Source organism: Littorina saxatilis, unplaced genomic scaffold, assembly GCF_037325665.1.
Source record: "Littorina saxatilis isolate snail1 unplaced genomic scaffold, US_GU_Lsax_2.0 scaffold_680, whole genome shotgun sequence".
NCBI lineage: Eukaryota > Metazoa > Mollusca > Gastropoda > Littorinimorpha > Littorinidae > Littorina > Littorina saxatilis.
Genome location: NW_027128823.1, coordinates 1 through 23,190, shown reverse-complemented (window position 1 = coordinate 23,190; position 23,190 = coordinate 1). Strand labels below are relative to the sequence as shown.

The following is a 23,190-nucleotide window of genomic DNA, read 5'->3' as shown; positions in this document are numbered from 1 at the left end:
TTGGTCATATCGTCTTCTGGAATCTACAAGGCCGCGGAACTACATGTACGTAGGAATATACATACAATTAAATCAAATCAACCGAGGCCAAAAAAAGGAAGTGGAAAGAAAGACTGAGAACGGCATTACATGACCATGGGATTTTTCGTTCTGACATCTCTTCTTCTCATGTTGGTTGTTGCAGGTGCGTGCCTCTTGTTCTAGTTTTTGATTTTCAGAAATTAGAAATTATGATGATGAAGGAGCCCCGTTGCTTTGGTTCCATGCAGGGCTAAACATTTGCACTGAAAATAAGGCGTGCGGAAATTTAAACATATCTTTCACACATTAAGAAAATGCCAAAAAGGATCGAATTAAACATTATGGTAAGGAATTTTGCCATAATTGTATTTACTATTACTGACACTTCCGAAAATCACATGTTTATCTCGTGCATGGGACAATGTACTAGAAATGCTAGAGCAGCGTTGTTTTTAAAATCTGTGAATCTGTGGTATTGTGAGACTATCATGTCATGTCAGATGTCATGTGGAAGAAAACAACAAGTCGCGTAAGGCGAAAATACAACATTTAGTCAAGTAGCTGTCGAACTCACAGAATGAAACGCAATGCCATTTTACTCGTAGCATCGTCAGGCCACCGCTCATGGCAAAGGCAGTGAAATTGACAAGAAGAGCGGGGTAGTAGTTGCGCTAAGAAGGATAGCACGCTTTTCTGTACCTCTCTTTGTTTTAACTTTCTAAGCGTGTTTTTAATCCAAACATATCATATCTATATGTTTTTGGAATCAGGAACCGACAAGGAATAAGATGAAAGTGTTTTTAAATTGATTTGGACAATTTAATTTTGATAATAATTTTTATATATTTAATTTTCAGAGCTTGTTTTTAATCCGAATATAACATATTTATATGTTTTTGGAATCAGCAAATGATGGAAAATAAGATAAACGTAAATTTGGATCGTTTTATAAATTTTTATTTTTTTTTACAATTTTCCGATTTTTAATGACCAAAGTCATTAATTAATTTTTAAGCCACCACGCTGAAATGCAATACCGAAGTCCGGGCTTCGTCGAAGATTACTTGACCAAAATTTGAACCAATTTGATTGAAAAATGAGGGCGTGACAGTGCCGCCTCAACTTTCACGAAAAGCCGGATATGACGTCATCAAAGACATTTATCAAAAAAATGAAAAAAACGTTCAGGGATTTCATACCCAGGAACTCTCATGTCAAATTTCATAAAGATCGGTCCAGTAGTTTAGTCTGAATCGCTCTACACACACACACACACACACGCACGCACACACGCACATACACCACGACCCTCGTTTCGATTCCCCCTCGATGTTAAAATATTTAGTCAAAACTTGACTAAATATAAAAAGGAATAACAGAAACTGTTCCTGGAAAACGCTTAATATTACTATACATATACCGCCTCTTTGTACATCGTTATCATTAATTTAACCAATTATTTAGACCTATAAAGTGGAGATAATAAAAAAAGATCAGGGAAGCTGAATGTAAAATAGGGTACTTTTTTGGGGCTGCACCGGGGAAGATGTGCAGGGCCGGACCAAATGAGTTGTAAGGGGGGGGGGGGGGGTTCCTCCTTTTTTGGGGGGCAAATCAGCAAAGTGGCGTCCGGGGGCATGCTCCCCCGGAAAATTTTTGAAAAACGGTTAAAATCTGTGCAATCTGGTGCATTCTGGGCCTTGTTTTGAGGGTTAAGAGCAGTATTGTGGGGGGGGGGGGGGGGTACCTTTTTCTCATCGGATTTCACATTGAATAAAATTTGTTAGAGACACACACAAAATTTATTTAAAAAAAAATTTTAAAAAAAAACACTCAAAGCAAGGTACATGCTTTTTCCAGGGGGGGGGGGGGGGGTTCCGGAACCCCTGGAACCCCCCCCCCTGGGTCCGGCCCTGATGTGGGAGGGGGGGGGGAGCTCGATGATACGATGTGTACGCTTCGTTTACAGCCTGGCAAGTGAAGACGCTTAGCGTGGGTAGCATCTCTGTGAGACAAAGGGGGGATGCCAGCGGCCAGTGATAGGTCAGTTCGTGGATGGTTCATGTTTATTGGCTAAGCAAATTAATAGCATGAGTAGACCGCGTGATGGAAGTTTACCATATGCACTTCCTATAAACTGCGCACTATTGCCTCAACTTCAACCCGTAATGGGCGCCTTAACTTTGTTCGACCCCATCTCTGTAACGGTGACTAAGTGGCAACTGATTAAAATAATTGCCAGACGGAGTAGCACGTCCTGTATTAGAGTAGCTGGATGTCGCCTATTATGGAGATTACCCGTTACGGGGCTGGGTAAAGTGGTAGAATTTGATCCTATCAACAGAGGTTTATGACTCAATGACAAATATTTTCCTCGAAAAAAACCTTGTTTGTGATTTTTTTTAAGCTGTTATTTTTCTAAATATATTTGACTGTTATTGCATCTTTTAAGTGTCGTTTTGCATTTTTCATACACAAAAAATAGATGGTAGCAAACTATGTATGTTCACAGTTTAGTGACAATGATTATTGCTCTAATACTTACAGGTGTGCACTTGTCTTTTAAGTGTCGATTTGCATTTTTCATACACAAAAATAGATGGTAGCAAACTATGTATGTTCACAGTTTAGTGACAATGATTATTGCTCTAATACCTACAGGTGTGCACTTGTCTTTTAAGTGTCGTTTTGCATTTTTCATACACAAAAAATAGATGGTAGCAAACTATGCATGTTCACAGTTTCAGTGACAATGATTATTGCTCTAATACTTACAGGTGTGCACTTGTCTTTTAAGTGTCGATTTGCATTTTTCATACACAAAAAATAGATGGTAGCAAACTATGCATGTTCACAGTTTCAGTGACAATGATTATTGCTCTAATACTTACAGGTGTGCACTTGTCTTTTAAGTGTCGTTTTGCATTTTTCATACACAAAAATAGATGGTAGCAAACTATGCATGTTCACTGTTTCAGTGACAATGATTATTGCTCTAATACCTACAGGTGTGCACTTGTCTTTTAAGTGTCGATTTGCATTTTTCATACACAAAAAATAGATGGTAGTAAACTATGCATGTTCACAGTTTCAGTGACAATGATTATTGCTCTAATACTTACAGGTGTGCACTTGTCTTTTAAGTGTCGTTTTGCATTTTTCATACACAAAAATAGATGGTAGCAAACTATGCATGTTCACAGTTTCAGTGACAATGATTATTGCTCTAATACCTACAGGTGTGCACTTGTCTTTTAAGTGTCGTTTTGCATTTTTCATACACAAAAATAGATGGTAGCAAACTATGCATGTTCACAGTTTAGTGACAATGATTATTGCTCTAATACTTACAGGTGTGCACTTGTCTTTTAAGTGTCGATTTGCATTTTTCATACACAAAAAATAGATGGTAGCAAACTATGCATGTTCACAGTTTAGTGACAATGATTATTGCTCTAATACTTACAGGTGTGCACTTGTCTTGTAAGTGTTATTTTGCATTTTTTTTTTTATACAAAAACAAAGTTGGTAGCAAACTATGTATGTTCACAATTCAGCGATAATTATCTTTTCTCTAACACCTACAGGTGCGCAATCCGCAGACAGAGACCTGGGTGAGCCGTGCACCAGTGCTGATTCTTGCGTCCACCCCCTCATTATACTTCTCGCTTGTGACACGGTAACCGGCACTTGTGGTGAGTAACTTGAAAGGTGTACATTCTTGAACGTGCCCAAACGGATTTGATTTGCAAGAAGGCAAGGATAGAAAATAAATTCAGAATTCAGGCCAGTGTTTAAAGGAGGGGTTATAAGTGTGCTTTTTGTGTTTATGAAGTTGAGATGACGATATCTGTAGCGTTTATTTTGCGTTTCGACAAACATTTTCACGACCTATTTCTATGAACACAAAATTGTTTTGTTTTGTTTTTTGAATGCACATGAAATCGAAAGTAATTACTTTTAAAAATACAAAAGTAGTATGCTTGAGTGAAAAATCCTATTTGCCATATATTGTTTATGTCTTGATACAAAATTGATTAAATCTTGTTTAAACCAAACAATCTGTGTTATCTGAATTTTCAGCTGTCCAGCACGGCGCGATATGTGACGGGCCTGGTTATGATCACCGTTGTGTTGCTGGGGCTGAGTGCAGCAGCGTTACAGTGCCCAGGGTTTGCGCGTGCAAATCGTCTCTCTACACTGCAACATCGGATGGAAAATGCGGTCAGTAGTGGTGGAGGTGTGTGTGTGTGTGTGTGTGTGTGTGTGTGTGTGTGTGTGTGTGTGTGTGTGTGTGTGTGTGTGTGTGTGTGTGTGTGAGAGAGAGAGAGAGAGAGAGAGAGAGAGAGAGAGAGAGAGAGAGAGAGAGAGAGAAAGAGATATTATATGTGTATATCTTAAAGGCACAGTAAGCCTCCCGTAAACTATCACAGATACTGTCAGGCTTTTACCCACATTACAAACACCCTTTCATTTAAACGCTCACCGCTTGAGAACATCCTAGGTGCCCTCCGTAAAGAGCGAGCAATTTTCAAAGAATTTATGTTTGCGTGGTTTATCTTACCCCTGAGCCATCGTGAATCCGTGTGATCCAGTTTTCCTTTTTCACAATGTAGTCGTCAGTTAGTAATTTGAATGCGACTTGCTGTAAGCTTATCTGCAATAGCACGTTATTATGTACCTCTGACTATGCACGAAACAAACGGCTGTGGTTCACAATAACTATAGCGATGGCTTTTGACTGTTCAGAGGAACTGGCGATAAGTATTACCGTCGTCTACTGCATCGGTCTCGAATAGCAGCTAGCATCTGCTGAAGGGACATTAAAACCCAAAAACCAACCAACCAACCATTACCGTCGTCTGCTACGAGAACCACGACCTTGCGTGACCCTGCTTCCGGGCTTTTCTTTTTTCAAACTTTCACAACTTCGAATTGTACTGATCTTGTCTTGATGAAAAAAGAATTCTTTTATGATTTAAGAATGTTTGTGTAACAAGCTGTCAATTTATTATTTAGATTTTAAAAGTTAGGTCTAGCGCCAAAACGCACCACGGTCCGATTGTCTCTGAGCAATCGGCGCAAAATTAATTCTTTTAAAATTGCTCGCTCTTTACGTAGGGCACCTAGGATGTTCCCGTTTGGTGAGCGTTCAAATGGAAGGGTGTTTGTACTGTGTGTAAAAGCCTGACAGTATCTGTGATGGCTTACGGGAGGCTTACTGTGCCTTTAAGTTTCTTTCGCTTTGTAACTAGCATTTGTAAGTACTGGGAGTTTAAACTGATACAACATACTTCTTCGAACAAGAGAAGGATGCGAAGTATGACAGTCATGACGTACCTACTCGATGCAAATCATAAAAAACTTAAAGACATACTCGTCCCGTGTAAACAGAACGGCTCACCATTCCAGATGTGGCCAGGCGTTTTACACGGGATAAAACCATCCATCCACTTGGTCACATACTAATAATTACCAACCTAAGTTGTTTCTGTGCACAATGGGAATGTTGATGAAATAATTTCACTGGGGTTGTTTTTGATCGGATCAAATATCGTTTGATATAGTTCAATGAATTTGATTTAAAACGAGGTCGCCACAGTGCGGCCTTTACGTTTTTAAATGGACGGATATGACGTCATCAAAGACAATTTGTGAAAAAAAGTAGAAAAAAACCCCACGTGTGGGGATAGTGTCTGGAAGATTTCACATGGACAATTTCATGAACATCTGTTCAGTATTTTCAATGAGAGTCTATGTAAACGTACACAGAGACACAGACACCCACAGACGAACAGACACTCATACACACCAACGCGCACACACACACACACACACACACACGCACATTCACACACACACACACACACGCATGCACGCACGTGTGCACACACACACGGAAGCACACACACACACACACACACACACACACACATACATACACACACACACACATACATACACACACACACACATACATACATACATACACACACACACAAATCGTCCCGAATCCTAGCCTGCCTGAAAACATTTAGTTAATATTGAACAAATGTACCAGAATAGAAGAACAAATTAGACAATCTTTTGTTTATATTTTGTTTTTGTTATTTGTTTTTTTTTTAATTACGACACCATGATCATATAGCCCACTCTTCGCGATGGTAGCAGACATTTGATATCTGTTGTCTCAGTGACAGCGTAACTTGAAAATGTGTTAATAAGAGAGCTTATAATACAAATACAGATGCAACAGCCGGCAAATGGGGGGCAGCGTGCAGCGGCAACAGCTGTGGAAATGGAATGTTCTGCAGTCAGGTGTACGGAGTGTGCAAATGTTCTACCGGACAAGTAGTGGATCTTTCCACGGGGGAATGTTCTGGTAAGTAACACTAACAATTAGTAAATAAATAAATAAATGGAGCTAGAATGTTAACTGTTGAAGTAAATTTAACTTTATTGTTGCTTTTTTGTTAAGTCACCTGACATTTTTGTTGAAGATATTAAAGCTGCTCGTTTTTGGAGATTAGTCCACTATTCTCTTATTCGCTACTCTATTCTCTCTCCGGCCAAATCATGTTATTCTTATTCCTCTAAGTTCTTTCTCGAGCACCTTTTTCGGCGATCTTTGACCATTTATCTGCCATCGTGTTCACTTGAGTTCACTAAATCTCTTAGGGATCCACGAGTGGTAGTTTAATCGGTTGCTTTATTACAAGTTCAAAAGTTATCTTTGTAGAAATGGAAAATACTACATGGCTTGATGTGCGTTACCAGGTTTACATGAGTTGTCTTTTAAATGATTGTAGTAAATTTAAAAGGAAAGAGGGATGCATTTGCCTTACAATCAGAATACAAAAAAACACACAAAAAACACAGCGGAAAAAAACATAAACATATTATTATTTGTATTGCTAGAAGAGTAAGGAGTGTTCTTAAGAATTTCAAGAGATGTGATGTTTGGATTCACAGTAGCTTATACTATTGCTATCTCGCTGTTGCTCTTGCGCGCGCGTGCGTGCGTGCGTGTGTGCGTGAGTGTGTGTGTGTGTGTGTGTGCGTGTGTGTGTGTGTGTGTGTGAGCGTGTGTGTGTGTGTGTGTGTGTGTGTGTGTGTGTGTGTGTGTGTGTGTGTGTGTGTGTGTGTATCCTTGGTCCTTTGTGTTACAGACATACCAGCTCAAAGGGTAGGATACCCATGCAATGCCAGCAGTGCGACCACAGCCTGTGGTACAACAGGCAATCTGCAATGTCCTAGCGGTGGAGGAACTTGTCAGTGTGCCGCTGGATACCTCGGTCCTAAGGGCGGTACTTGTGGTGAGTAGTCGCGTACGCAAGCGCAAGTGAAGCAATGTGAAAACTGAATGTAAATGGCAGCTCTGTCTGTTTTTAGACTGGAAGCCAAACGACGCAAAGTATGCATGACGCGATCGCTCAAACTTCGGACACGCTTTGGGGCCCTGAATTGCATTCTAAGAATTAGGCTCCGTCTCGGTGATTGTGCGTACATTTGCACCGCCATAATGATGACAAAAACAAGGTTAGGTGGCTTGTTGCCAGACCAGCATGTTTGTGTTGGTCCTCGAGGAGTATATCGCCTTTTGTTACAACTTTGCGGCCTCGGTCGATAAAATTAAACAAGTCGCGTAAGGCGAAAATACAATATTAAGTCAAGTAGCTGTCGAACTCACAGAATGAAACTGAACGCAATGCCATTTTTCAGCAAGACCGTATACTCGTAGCATCGTCAGTCCACCGCTCATGGCAAAGGCAGTGAAATTGACAAGAAGAGCGGGGTAGTAGTTGCGCTAAGAAGGATAGCACGCTTTTCTGTCCCTCTCTTTGTTTTAACTTTCTGAGCGTGTTTTTAATCCAAACATATCATATCTATATGTTTTTGGAATCAGGAACCGACAAGGAATAAGATGAAAGTGTTTTTAAATTGATTTGGACAATTTAATTTTGATAATAATTTTTATATATTTAATTTTCAGAGCTTGTTTTTAATCCGAATATAACATATTTATATGTTTTTGGAATCAGCAAATGATGGAGAATAAGATAAACGTAAATTTGGATCGTTTTATAAATTTTTATTTTTTTTTTACAATTTTTAGATTTTTAATGACCAAAGTCATTAATTAATTTTTAAGCCACCAAGCTGAAATGCAATACCGAAGTCCGGGCTTCGTCGAAGATTACTTGACCAAAATTTCAACCAATTTGGTTGAAAAATGAGGGCGTGACAGTGCCGCCTCAACTTTCACGAAAAGCCGGATATGACGTCATCAAAGACATTTATCAAAAAAATGAAAAAAACGTATGGGGATTTCATACCCAGGAACTCTCATGTCAAATTTCATAAAGATCGGTCCAGTAGTTTAGTCTGAATCGCTCTACACACACACACAGACACACACACACACACACGCACACACGCACATACACCACGACCCTCGTTTCGATTCCCCCTCGATGTTAAAATATTTAGTCAAAACTTGACTAAATATAACAAGTCGCGTAAGGCGAAAATACAATATTTAGTCAAGTAGCTGTCGAACTCACAGAATGAAACTGAACGCAATGCAACGCAGCAAGACCGTATACTCGTAGTCCACCGCTCACGGCATAGGCAGTGAAATTGACAAGAAGAGCGGGGTAGTAGTTGCGCTAAGAAGGATAGCACGCTTTTCTGTACCTCTCTTTGTTTTAACTTTCTGAGCGTGTTTTTAATCCAAACATATCATATCTATATGTTTTGGGAATCAGGAACCGACAAGGAAAAAGATGAAAGTGTTTTTAAATTGATTTGGACAATTTAATTTTGATAATAATTTTTATATATTTAATTTTCAGAGCTTGTTTTTAATCCGAATATAACATATTTATATGTTTTTGGAATCAGCAAATGATGGAGAATAAGATAAACGTAAATTTGGATCGTTTTATAAATTTTTATTTTTTTTTACAATTTTCCGATTTTTAATGACCAAAGTCATTAATTAATTTTTAAGCCACCAAGCTGAAATGCAATACCGAAGTCCGAGCTTCGTCGAAGATTACTTGACCAAAATTTCAACCAATTTGGTTGAAAAATGAGGGCGTGACAGTGCCGCCTCAACTTTCACGAAAAGCCGGATATGACGTCATCAAAGACATTTATCAAAAAAATGAAAAAAACGTATGGGGATTTCATACCCAGGAACTCTCATGTCAAATTTCATAAAGATCGGTCCAGTAGTTTAGTCTGAATCGCTCTACACACACACACACACACACACGCACACACGCACACACGCACACACGCACATACACCACGACCCTCGTTTCGATTCCCCCTCGATGTTAAAATATTTAGTCAAAACTTGACTAAATATAAAAATGAAACAGAAGACGAAATGCTTCCCCTACAAAAAAAAAATACAAAAAACTGGTGTGACGACAAGCCACCAAACATTGTAAAATTAAATGTCAGCTCTTAGAAAGCAAACACCATTTAACCGATTGCGGTTTGTGCCGACTTAATCATTCAACCCCAGGATCACCACAGGTAAGTGTGTGCCACACCTACGCCCCGGCTACGTGCATTCAAACTTTCAAAACTTCCCCTCTAGCACCAGAGCTTAAAACAAAATCACAAATGGATGAATAAAACATCCTTTTTACATTTAGTCAAGTTTTGACTAAATGTTTTAACGTAGAGGGGGGAATCGAGACGAGGGTCGTGGTGTATGTGCGTGTGTGTGTCTGTGTGTGTGTCTGTGTGTGTGTGTGTGTAGAGCGATTCAGACTAAACTACTGGACCGATCTTTATGAAATTTGACATGAGAGTTCCTGGGTATGAAATCCCCGAACGTTTTTTTCATTTTTTTGATAAATGTCTTTGATGACGTCATATCCGGCTTTTCGTGAAAGTTGAGGCGGCACTGTCACGCCCTCATTTTTCAACCAAATTGGTTGAAATTTTGGTCAAGTACTCTTCGACGAAGCCCGGGGTTCGGTATTGCATTTCAGCTTGGTGGCTTAAAAATTAATTAATGACTTTGGTCATTAAAAATCTGAAAATTGTAAAAAAAATTAAAAATTTATAAAACGATCCAAATTTACGTTTATCTTATTCTCCATCATTTGCTGATTCCAAAAACATATCAATATGTTATATTTGGATTAAAAACAAGCTCTGAAAATTAAATATATAAAAATTATTATCAAATTTTTTTTTTTCGAAATTATTTAGTCAAGTTTTGACTAAATATTTTAACATCGAGGGGGAATCGAAACGAGGGTCGTGGTGTATGTGCGTGTGTGTGTCTGTGTGTGTGTCTGTGTGTGTGTGTGTGTAGAGCGATTCAGACTAAACTACTGGACCGATCTTTATGAAATTTGACATGAGAGTTCCTGGGTATGAAATCCCCGAACGTTTTTTTCATTTTTTTGATAAATGTCTTTGATGACGTCATATCCGGCTTTTCGTGAAAGTTGAGGCGGCACTGTCACGCCCTCATTTTTCAACCAAATTGGTTGAAATTTTGGTCAAGTACTCTTCGACGAAGCCCGGGGTTCGGTATTGCATTTCAGCTTGGTGGCTTAAAAATTAATTAATGACTTTGGTCATTAAAAATCTGAAAATTGTAAAAAAAATTAAAAATTTATAAAACGATCCAAATTTACGTTTATCTTATTCTCCATCATTTGCTGATTCCAAAAACATATCAATATGTTATATTTGGATTAAAAACAAGCTCTGAAAATTAAATATATAAAAATTATTATCAAATTTTTTTTTTCGAAATCAATTTAAAAACACTTTCATCGTATTCCTTGTCGGTTCCTGATTCCAAAAATATATAGATATGATATGTTTGGATTAAAAACACGCTCAGAAAGTTAAAACGAAGAGAGGTACAGAAAAGCGTGCTATCCTTCTTAGCGCAACGAATACCCCGCTCTTCTTGTCAATTCCACGGGCACTGCCTTTGCCACGGGCGGTGGAGTGACGATGCTACGAGTATACGGTCTTGCTGCGTTCAGTTTCATTCTGTGAGTTCGACAGCTACTTGACTAAATATTGTATTTTCGCCTTACGCGACTTGTTACATTTAGTCAAGTTTTGACTAAATGTTTTAACGTAGAGGGGGGAATCGAGACGAGGGTTGTGGTGTATGTGTATGTGTGTGTGTGTGTGTGTGTGTGTGTGTGTGTGTGTCTGTCTGTGTGTGTGTGTAGAGCGATTCAGACCAAACTACTGGACCGATCTTTATGAAATTTGACATGAGAGTTCCTGGGAATGATATCCCCGGACGTTTGTTTCTTTTTTTCGATAAATACCTTTGATGACGTCATATCCGGCTTTTTGTAAAAGTTGAGGCGGCACTGTCACACCCTCATTTTTCAATCAAATTGATTGAAATTTTGGCCCAGCAATCTTCGACAAAGGCCGGACTTCGGTATTGCATTTCAGCTTGGTGGCTTAAAAATTAATTAATGACTTTGGTCATTAAAAATCTGAAAATTGTAAAAAAATATATTTTTTTAAAACGATCCAAATTTACGTTTATCTTATTCTTCATCATTTTCTGATTCCAAAAACATATAAATATGTTATATTCGGATTAAAAACAAGCTCTGAAAATTAAAAATATAAAAAGTATTATTAAAATAAAATTTCCGAAATCGATTTAAAAACAATTTCATCTTATTCCTTGTGGGTTCCTGATTCCAAAAACATATAGATGTGATATGTTTGGATTAAAAACACGATCAGAAAGTTAAAAAAGAATAGAGATAAAGAAAAGCGTGCTATCCTTCTCAGCGCAACTACTACCCCGCTCTTCTTGTCAATTTCACTGCCTGTGCATCGAGCGGTGGACTGACGATGCTACGAGTATACGCTCTTGCTGTAAAAATGCAGTGAGTTCAGTTTCATTCTGTTAGTTCGACAGCTTGACTAAATGTTGTAATTTCGCCTTACGCGACTTGTTCTTCATCTGCGTTCATAGCTTTGTCCGTGTATGCCTGTTGTTTCCCTACCATTTTGGCAATCATACTCCCGTTTTAGGGGATCCATGCTGGACTTGTTGATATTAACTGATGCCGTGATGGTGTACAGGAGAACCTTTAATGATGTGACTGATTTTGAGGCTAATGATCTGCTAACATGTCATTTTCAGTCGCCGTTGCAAGTGGACGAGTGGGGCTGGCATGTACAACAAACGCTACCTGCGACGCAACAATGTTCTGTGACTCGGGAAGATGCATGTGCAAAGATGGCTCTCACGGAGTCATCGGCAACAGCTGTTGTAAGTCCGCTGCATCAGCTCAGTTCAATCGCTTGGTACACTCTAACACGGAACGGCATCGACGAAATCAAACGAATTTCGAGAGCTTGTTTATGTGGTAGTCAAGCTATTCGTTAGTGACTAACCGGCTGATTGGTTATTAGTTTTATGGATGTGTAATATGTGTAAATTCAAGTAACAGCACAACGGTAGGTTAAGGCTACTGCCCACAAAGCGTCCCTGCATCTGCGTGTCAGATTATGACGAGTACTTTTGTTTTCCAGGCGTCGTGTAACGAGAGGAAAAATATGGCGTCGGCCGCGCTGAATGACGCTTAAAGATAAATTGTATTGTTGACGCTGGACGCGAGAAATCAACCAGAGCAATGTATTAATTAGAAGGGACACAACCCGCTCTTTTTGTCACAGGAGGAAGGTGTTTGTTTTCTTGTCAAATTTTGTCTACGCTCTGTAGACGGCCATTTCTAAATACATGCTTACCAGTTGATGTGTGTGTGTTCATGCCACGCATAGTCAGGCCATCGTTACATTTTAAGCACAGTCATTTGAGTAAAAATAGCAGATATTGATCACCAAAGATTTCAATCGGTGCGAGATCCCATTCATGCGTGCTATGTATTTCTTTCATAGTCGTTTCGCATCAGAAGCCACTGTAGTACTAGTAGAGTGGATAAGACGTGGTGCATCGAGCCCAGCGGTCATGGGTTCAATCCCCCCATGAGTGTAAGCTTTTTTTCTTCTTTTTTTTCTGTTTTCTTTTTTAAATAAATTCTGTGTGCTAGTATCGGTTGGCAGGTTTTGGGTTGTGCTTAATCTTGACGTGTATGTGAATGAGTAAAAGGGTTGTCTGAGTGGGAAATGTTTTCCCCATTTCACATACTACCTGGTCTAAATACAGTAGATTGTATGATGAGAGAGCGAACTATAGCTATTTAAACGGTATTCAATTATTAATGTAGTTAACTGTGGCACTACTACCTAGGTGACGGGGGTACTGTTGATGCTGAATTTTGAACAGGTAATTATAAGCACAGAACGATACCATTTTGACACATGAAATGGATGATTCAAAATGAATGTGACAGATCTGTTCTTTGGGTTTATGATTTTGTCTACCCCTACCGCACACAAAAACACCCAAGAAACTATTACTTTTTATTTAAACAATTTCTCTAAGAACAATCACTGAAATTGTCTCTGAAAGTAGAAAGGTTACTGTTTCCACAAATTTCGTTCACTTTTATACGATTAAAATCACATTTTGTCAAAAGTCTTGATATAAATGCTCCATTTAACTTCACAGCAATTCTTTTCGTATCGCACATTTTAAGGGAGAGAACTTGGAAGTTTTGATGTCAACTCGGGGTAAGATCCCCTGTTTTTCTCGCGGCTAAACTATGACAAACGCGGTATTGACGCTGTGTGTCAGAACCTGAGGTACACGCAGCACGCATGCATCATGTTGCACAGATGAAGTGCCGCTGAAGCGACGCAGGTGGGCGGTGCACTTTATAAACACACATAGACAAACAGTTTCTGATCCTGTCTTTTACTCTGTCTGTCAGTCTTTCTGTCTTTTTCTCTTCCCGTGGACACCTAAACATGACGATGTACGCGATTCGTACTACGTTGGCTTGTTGGCTGGTTCGTGTTCCTCTGTGGAGGCATCCAGTCTCTGTGCTCATTATTGTAAAAACAACAGACACACACACACACACAAACACATACGCACGCACGCACGAACACACGCACACACAAACACACACACACATACACGCACACACACACACACACACACACACACACACACGCACACACGCACATACACACACACACACGTGCACACACACACGTGCATACACACACACACACACACACACACACACACACACACACACACACACCACTATCGTCTAAATCCCCAGTCTATGTGAAAACGTTTAATCAAAAATAGTATAACTATAAAAAGACTCATGTCTGTATAACTATTGATTTGCAGATCCCAAAGCCAGAACTCTGGGCGGAGGCTGTACGCGTTGCTCCGCTACCACCAATGTGTGCACGGGGACGACTGACGTGAAAACGTGCGAGTGTCAAGTGGGACTGGACGACAGCAACGGAGAGTGCAGTACGAAGCTCTTTTTATTTGCCGACTCGAATAAACGACGAAACAGATCCCTTACTTTCCGTGTAAACGATCATATACCATCAAACCATAATCTCTATTGTGCTTTTGAACTCGGGATAATCGCATGTTTGTATTTGGAAACACACACACACACACACACACACACACAACACACACACACACACACACACGCTCGAACGCATGCACGCACGCACGCAAGCATACACACACACACACAAACACACACACACACACCTACACACACACACAGACACACACACACACACACACACACACACACACACACACACACACACACACACACACACACACATCAAATCGACAGCCTGGTTACATCCTGTGCAAAGTATGATTATTTTTTTCTGAACTAAATTCACAGATTGAAGCAAGTGGTATATAGTTACGAAATGAATTCAGCAAACATCTCCCACTAACAGCATTCGTTTCCCTGTAGATGTTTGGCACGTGCTCAAGTCCTCAAAGATTTATTCATCCCATTAAAAGACTCACAGATCAGTGGTGATTGAAGCTTGGGAAGGAAGGTATCTTAAATGTTAAATGTAGTGATATATCAATATAATATATAACACGATTCGATTCTAAAAGACTGCGCAGAACCAGCTTAGCACGAAGTGTTTTTCAAATATCCTGAATATCCTTGGAATGATGTATGTCTGGCAGTGTACGTGTGTGTTTGTGTGTGTGGTCACAAAACTTAACCATCGGGGAACTTTGAGAAAAATTTCGTAACGTGGGTTCTAGAAATGCAAACATGTGTCTCTTTGTCAAATGCGGCGCCTCTAAACTACCGCAGCAGATTACCAGTGTTGATTAGATTGTTCTGGGGAAGTCACGTAATGGTTGAATACCACATAATCCGCCCCTCTCCACCCGAACTTTACCATTCCCTTTTCAAGCCTGACCTTGAAGTTAACAATATTCTCTGCCGGTCTGCAAGTTTGACCTTGAGGAAGTATACCACATTGATGAAATGACGTTTAAACGAAGTAGTTTTAGTGTGTAACTTGCAATATTCACCGCATCTCTTTGTTGTTACTGCCACCGATCTGGGATGGATTACAATATTGTCCACAGAGGAAGTATGTGTCTTATGCGCATGCACTTACGTGTTTTACTTGGCATGGACACATGTTCTAATTATTTTTATTTGGCGTGGTCCAGTATTGCTGTCCTTCTTGTCTATACAGCTGCCGCAGACGGCAAAGTGGGCGGTGCTTGCATAGAGGACAGTGACTGTGAAGACGCCAACGCATCTTGCAGCTTCTTAACCAGCACATGCACGTGCAACCTACTGGGCGGCTTCACTGGCGTCGATGGAGGCGGCTGCACCGATCTCTGTACGTATTTATTTGTTTGTTTGTTTGAAGTATATGCTTTTGGCTTTATAATTGTACAGGGCTCTTAGCTCGCTATGGGACTTGAGCTGTAGAAAAGGTAAGTATTAATATAAAGTTTATTTAATGGTTTAGGCTTTGATGCAAGAAAGCTTGCAGAGGAAGAGAACCATGCCAGACAGTTGTTACCCAAGCACCAGGATGATCACCCCTGTTGTCACCCCAAAACCGATGTTCAGGTCATCGGAGCAGTAAAGAAAGACTCATGGACAAATGCATTGAGCCAATTATTCTGTTCATAAGGAAATACAGGCGTAGAAAATGGCGAGTCCTATCCCTACTGGCAAAAACGAATACTTCACGAGTTATGTTGTTCTTCTCGTGCAAAAAGATTCGGCCCACCATCTCGGACCTTGCCAGGCTTTTACATGAGAAAAAGCCACCCTCCAGTGACGTTTTAATAAATCAAATTATCAAATCCGGCTCAGGAAACAATCCGACTGGTTTTATGTGTGTATGTGACCAAGTTGAGGGATGTTCTTATTCCATGTAAAGAGCCTGGCCAGAGATAGTGAGTGAGCTGAGCGGTTTTCATTTGAAGGACAATTCCTTTAAAACAAAGGAAACATGCACCTGACAGTTCTCTGTTCACATCTACTGTAATTATGCAAGCTAGATATAAGTCGTTTTCTTTTACAAACAGAAAGTTAATGCTTTGCTACAGAATTTAAAGTCAAACAAGTGTCCAAATGAGTTTCTTAAAAGGATTTTTTTTACCCAGCGGTATCATAGTGCCTCTTATTGTTTGGTGGTACAGTAGCACTAATAAGAGGACACCTTCCATTAGAGGACAGCTTCCAATGTCGTTTAGTCTATTAACTTCAACGACACATACCTGGCGTGAGAGGACACCGGCAATGCACGGACACTTTTGGGTGGCCCTAAGCGTGTCCTCTTATTTGTTTGTTTGTTTGTTTGTTTGCTTAACGCCCAGCCGACCACGAAGGGCCATATCAGGGCGGTGCTGCTTTGACATTTAACGTGCGCCACACACAAGACAGAAGTCGCAGCACAGGCTTCATGTCTCACCCAGTCACATTATTCTGACACCGGACCAACCAGTCCTAGCACTAACCCCATAATGCCAGACGCCAGGCGGAGCAGCCACTAGATTGCCAATTTTAAAGTCTTAGGTATGACCCGGCCGGGGTTCGAACCCACGACCTCCTTACCACTAGGCCAACCGTGCCGGTGTGTCCTCTTATTGCAGGTACCACTGTAAAATGATGTTGTCTTTTTTTTTTTTTAATGAATTTTTTTTTGTTTTTTTGCCAAGCACATCATTGTGGGGCTTTTAATGAATAACATGCATCCGTCCACTCACAATATATTTTCTTTCATCCTTCAACATTTACCACTCAAAAAGTATATAGTATCAAAATTAATGAAAAACTTTTTTCTTACTTGTACCCTTAGACAATTTTCCTTGATTGTATTACTGTTTGCTTAAACCATAGCTTTTTTTCTTTTTTTTTCTGTTGAAATATGTATTTAAAATGCATATCATTATAATTATACACACACAAAAAACACAGTATGACATCCACTATATACATCTTGGAAAATGATGTTGTCAACATTGTGAAAAGCTGTAAGTCAGTGTTGTTGGTTGTATCATTGCAGTCGGTGGGGCAAGTACCCTGGCTGTTCCCGTGACGTCCCTTGTGGTTGCTGCCGCCTTCAGCCTTTTTGCCACGGTCTAGACACTCATAACTACTCATAGATACTGCTGTATGTCTTGCCACTTACGTAAAATACAGCTTGTCCCATGCTTAGTGAGATTTGGTATATCGCATCTGGTAAATGGAAAATTAACAGCACAGAGATGTTTTTCTGGTAGGTTATGAAAGAAGACTACTGATAATTAATTAACATGCACAATCAAATAATAAAACTGTGTCTCATTTTCATATGTTCAGTTTGACACTGACTGCATGACACAACGGGGTTTCCAAAGATTGTGCAAAATTCAGTGTCACACCAACTAAAGTAAAGAACGCTTCGCAGTGTATGTTTCTATTGATAATTATGTTTCGTTTGTCCCAGCGGGCGAGTAGAAACCAATTTTTTGCTGAGAATCCATTTCTGGTCTTAGATTGAAACCGGTATTAACCTTTTTCTATCGCCACAGATATCGGTTTTGTATCATTCGAGCGTATCATCACAAAATCTGCAAAAAAAACTAGGCTTCTCAACGGAGAAGGATGTCTGTACCTGTAACTGTGACCTTATGTTTGATACGTGCTCTATTTGAAGTTGTCAGAAACATATTTGTTTCAGAAAACCTTATTATGCAATGGGGTGATAATTGCCGTCTCGCACATTCAAGAGGATATGATTGAAAATTCGAACATATTTTTCAGAGAGGTTACTTGATAACCTTTACATTTAGATATCATTGTGTGTGACTTTGTATGATAGGAATATATTATAACACATTTGAATTCAGAGGCAAGAATGTAAAAACTCTTTGACAGACTAAATGTATAATTTATGCTTTTGTTTCTAACTATTTCCACGTAAATATTTATAGTTCAATATAGCCAACTTTATACCGAAGAGCGAACATGTCCAGCGCGTTATACATTATGATTTTTGTGTGTATTCTTTTATTCAACACACTGCCTTCTTACCAACTTTATGATTATATTTTCATGTTTTACCAAGATTATGAGCTTATCTCGGACATTTGCTGTGATAGCCCTAACCAGTCATCTCCACCCTTCCACCTCCCACCCCCCCCCCATCCCCATCCCATTCACACACTCCACCGTAACTGTTTACTTCATTCTCTTAATGGTGCATCTACTCATTTTTGGTCATGCATTGTCCTGATACGGCCAACACAATGTATTGTCACACTTGTCACACGATGTAAGAGTCTTTCATCCTGCTTCCCCCCTTTCTTTGTATTACTGCACACAGAACTTCACTTGAAATGTTTATTCAGTGGTACCCATGACATCAACATCCTCAGATAAGAGACTAACCCCCCCCCCCCCAAAAAAAAAAAAAAAAAAAAAAAAGTCCAGACACTTGCTTATATCCCCTCATCTACCAGTTCTCCCTGTCAGGAAATGACTCCTGCAATGTAGGGACGCTAGTTGGACCCTTCAGTGCCATCTTATTTTAGCTTTACATTTGAATTCCTTCCGACGGGCGCAGTGGCGTGGTGGTAAGACGTCGGCCTCCTAATCGGGAGATCGTGAGTTCGAATCCCGGTCGCTGCCGCCTGGTGGGTTAAGAGTGGAGATTGTTCCGATCTCCCAGGTCAACTTATGTGCATACCTGCTAGTGGCTTAAACCCCTTCGTGTGTACAAGCAAACACAAGACCAAGTGCGCACGGAAAAGATCCTGTAATCTATGTCAGAGTTCGGTGGGTTATTGAAACACGAAAATACCCCAGCATGCCTCCCTCGAAATCGGCGTATGCTGCCTGAATGGCGGGGTAAAAACGGTCATACACGTAAAAATCCACTCGTGCTAAAAACGTGAGTGAACGTGGGGCCCATGAACGAAGAAGAAGAAGAAGAAGAAGAAGAAGAAGAAGAAGAAGAAGAAGAATTCCTTCCTGTGAAAGTTGGCACTTGTTTCCCTTTTCTCTTTTTCTTATTCCAGTGTTTGGCAGTATCTTCTATGATTTGCACATTATAATCGTTCGCCAAATCTTCTTTTGTCTTTAAGAACATGCTTATAAGAATAGCTTGTTGTGCTCCATTGACATGACTAAACTCGTACTCGTATATATATATGCGTATTCAAATATTGTAATAAATCGTATGAACCAGGATAGCTGCTATGTTAGCCTCACGAAGAAGATTTACCATGCATTTTACCTTGACGTACGAGGGTTGTCTCACGCCTGTGTGTCACGTGACTTTTCTTGACCAAGCTCAATGACGTCATGAATAACAATAGTGAACGAAGCTAAGGTTAGAGCACGTATCCTTGCTCGTTAAGAAAAGGGAAATATGGCGTTTTACGCATGGTTTCTAATTAGAGTGCTGGTAAGTTAGTTTTGTGTTTTGCTTTGTTGTGTACGCGTACGCCGTAGTGTTATCAAAATAAAGGTCTTTCCCATACATACCATATCCTAATGTTCTGTTGTTGTTGTTGATGTTGTTTTGAGAATATATACCCATGGTTTAGCCCCAGGTTAATACTTTACACGAACAGTTTGATTGATCTCTTACAATATACAAAATAACGAACATGTATCGTTATTTATTGGCTGACCCATTTACTGTCTACAAAATAAACTGCTGGGCTGTATACTAAAGAACCCGATTTAGAAAGCAAAAGAAAAATTTTAAAAACACACAAACACACACACACACACACACACACACACACACACACACACACACACACACACACACACACACACACACACACACACACAGTCCACCCCCAACTCCCCCCTCCCCACCTCCCCCTCCCCACACACACAAGTCGCGTCAAGCGATATCAATTTATTTTGTCAATTTGTCGACCTTAAATCTTAAATTGAAAGATCAAAAGTCAAATCCACGGATCAGAACTCACTATGAGGGCTTGGGTTAGCCGTAACCTGTAAACCCCTGCGGGTCGAGCTGGCCTCCGCGAAGCGTATGCCAACATTGAACCTGATGTGCAGAAACCGATTGTGAGTTCTGAGCACATCAAAACAATCTATATTTTTGGGGAATCAGAAAATGATAAAGAAATACCGTAATTCAATAAACAAAAATGTTTTAATATGCTTCAGCTTCCAACCTGAAATTCTATAGTCCGGACCGGGTCAAAGATTGTTTCACAAATAAATTCAAATAATGATGAAAACAATTTGGACACCACAATGCAACCTCAACTATTTTTAAAGTCGGATGTGACGTCTTCAAAGACATGTTTTTAAAACACCTCTTGTGATATAATCGGGAAGAACTCACATGCAAAGTTTCAGAAACTTCTGTCCTCAATAAAGATAACCTTTTTTCAGAACCTCTGTGTTGTTAATGGAAGAACAAAATCGATTTTTTAACAAAATGAAAATTAAACAACTCTAGTTTTGTGTTTGTGTTCATCATCATCATCATCATCATCATCATCATCATCATCATCATCATCATCATCATCATCATCATCATCATCAACAACAACAACAGGCAGAAAGTAGTTCAAGGGAAGTTATCGGCTTAAACACATACACTGCATGGTGGCGATTGTCCCCCTTGCCGGCGAATCGAACTAACAAACTGAAAATTCGAGGTTCCTCTGATCCGAACTAAGTATTCGTCTTGAAGGTCGTTCGTTGGTTGGTCACGCAGTTAAACACTCATATGATTATACGCTATCGCAAGATAATTCACACATTACAAACAACTACAACTACTTTCAAAAGCATGCACTTTCCCATCAAGAGCGATATGAGTCACCGAATCTTCGAATAATTAAACGACCAACTCGATTACTTAATAACCATGTCATAGATGCACAGACATGATAACTGACCGGTTGACGGGTGCCGGTTCTGGTCAAATGGTACAATTGGCCTACCGACTTCGACAATATCAAAATGACCGACCCACGACACTACAAGGCTGACCAGTTCACACACCGGCACACACACACCCACATACATACATATAATATATACACACACACACGCATACACACATATATATATACAGACACGCATACTACACACATTCACACACACATACACACACACACATTCACATACACACACACACACACACACACACACACACACACCTGCCAATGACAACATAAATCAACACGAAAAAAACACCTAAACAACAAAGAAAACCAACCAACAAAATCAATACACACACGAACACGCAAAAACACAAACTCCCCGACCCACTGTTGGAACAAAGAGCCAATAAAAAACAAAGGAAATACAGAAACAGCCGTTAGCAACAGGAACAATTAAAACCTTAGTATGAAGTAGAGCACAACGTTCCTACCCAGCTCCTCTATTTCAAACCCGTCTACCTACTGACCTGACGCAGTGTGCATTCTGATTTTCTGACGATGACAGTACCCGCTTTGGTTGCTCATTTCTGACACACACACACACAGACGCAGACAGACAGACAGACAGACAGACAGACTCACACACACACACACACACATACACATACACACACACACATATACACACACACACACACACTGACACACACACACACAAACACACACACACACACACACACACACACACACACACACACACACCCGAATCAATATCGACTTGAAAATCCTTTGAATGATTCAGACGAACGCACCAAGCAAAAGTGTGCTTCCCATTGGGCTGAGATCAGAACCGAGGATACAGAAGAGATCAATACACAGGGAAAGGAGACCTTTCACCATCATTACGTGTTTGCAATATGGAAGGAACATTATTTCTGCTCCGATGCAGACGGCTGCACACCGTTGTCCGATTGGACAATATAATAATTGGCTCGCTATTACTGGCGGTACGCCAATCGCACAAAAGCTGCGACTAGGCTACCAGTGCCTTCTCCCAGCCCGATCATTATCCTTGCTCTTCCCCACTGTCAGCCCCGTACCATCATACCCCCCCCCCCACTCACACACACAACACGTCCAATCCCCCCCCCCCCATTCCACCCTCCGGCGCTTAAACTCAAGTGCATACACACATGCACGAACCCAAATCCAAATTACTGACAGACAGACAGACAGAAACATACACACACATGCACACAAACACACACAAACACACACATACACACGGACACACACATACACGGACACACGCGCACAAACACACACACACGCACGCACGCATATTAACACACACACACACACAAAACAAACAAACACACACACACACACACACACACACATGTATACACAGACACAGACACACACATGCAGTCACAGACACGAAGACACACAAGTTGTCGAGAAAAGAATGCTATCGGTAACGGCCGGGATTTGTGCCAAATAGAATTGATTACAAGAATATGGGCACAGGTACGCGGGAGGGGTGGGGGGCGGGGGGGAGGGGGGGTGTTGAACATCCTGCTCTAGCGAGCCTTCTCCTTTCCCTCTGCTCTTTGACTCTTGTCATTTCTTAGAACAGGAAATTGTGTCTGTGTCGGATTCCAGAATTCCGGTATCGGTCCCGTTTATGGTCGGAAACAGCAAGTGCGGCAATAACAATTCACTTTAGTGCACACACACACACACACACACACACTGACACACACACACACGCCCGCACGTACGCACGCACACACGCACATACACACACACATACACACACACACACA

General features: G+C 40.4%; 1 protein-coding gene across 1 annotated transcript; it reads left to right on the top strand.

Annotated features, from left to right (window-relative positions):
* On the top strand, positions 1-19,974 carry LOC138957142 (cell death abnormality protein 1-like). The gene is made up of 9 exons (XM_070328309.1): positions 1-184; positions 3,609-3,716; positions 4,105-4,245; positions 6,269-6,403; positions 7,191-7,337; positions 12,191-12,319; positions 14,318-14,446; positions 15,676-15,825; positions 17,506-19,974. Exons 1-9 carry the CDS (start codon positions 130-132, stop codon positions 17,583-17,585), a joined length of 1,074 nt encoding a protein of 357 aa, XP_070184410.1. The 5' UTR covers positions 1-129; the 3' UTR covers positions 17,586-19,974.
* The last annotated feature ends 3,216 nt before the right edge of the window (positions 19,975-23,190 follow it).

Coding starts and splice junctions, on each gene's coding strand:
- LOC138957142 (XM_070328309.1), top strand. CDS start 130: ATGACCATGGGATTTTTCGTTCTGACATCTCTTCTTCTCATGTTGGTT. Junction 185..3,608: donor TCTCATGTTGGTTGTTGCAG/GTGCGTGCCTCT, acceptor TAACACCTACAG/GTGCGCAATCCGCAGACAGA. Junction 4,246..6,268: donor AACATCGGATGGAAAATGCG/GTCAGTAGTGGT, acceptor ATACAAATACAG/ATGCAACAGCCGGCAAATGG.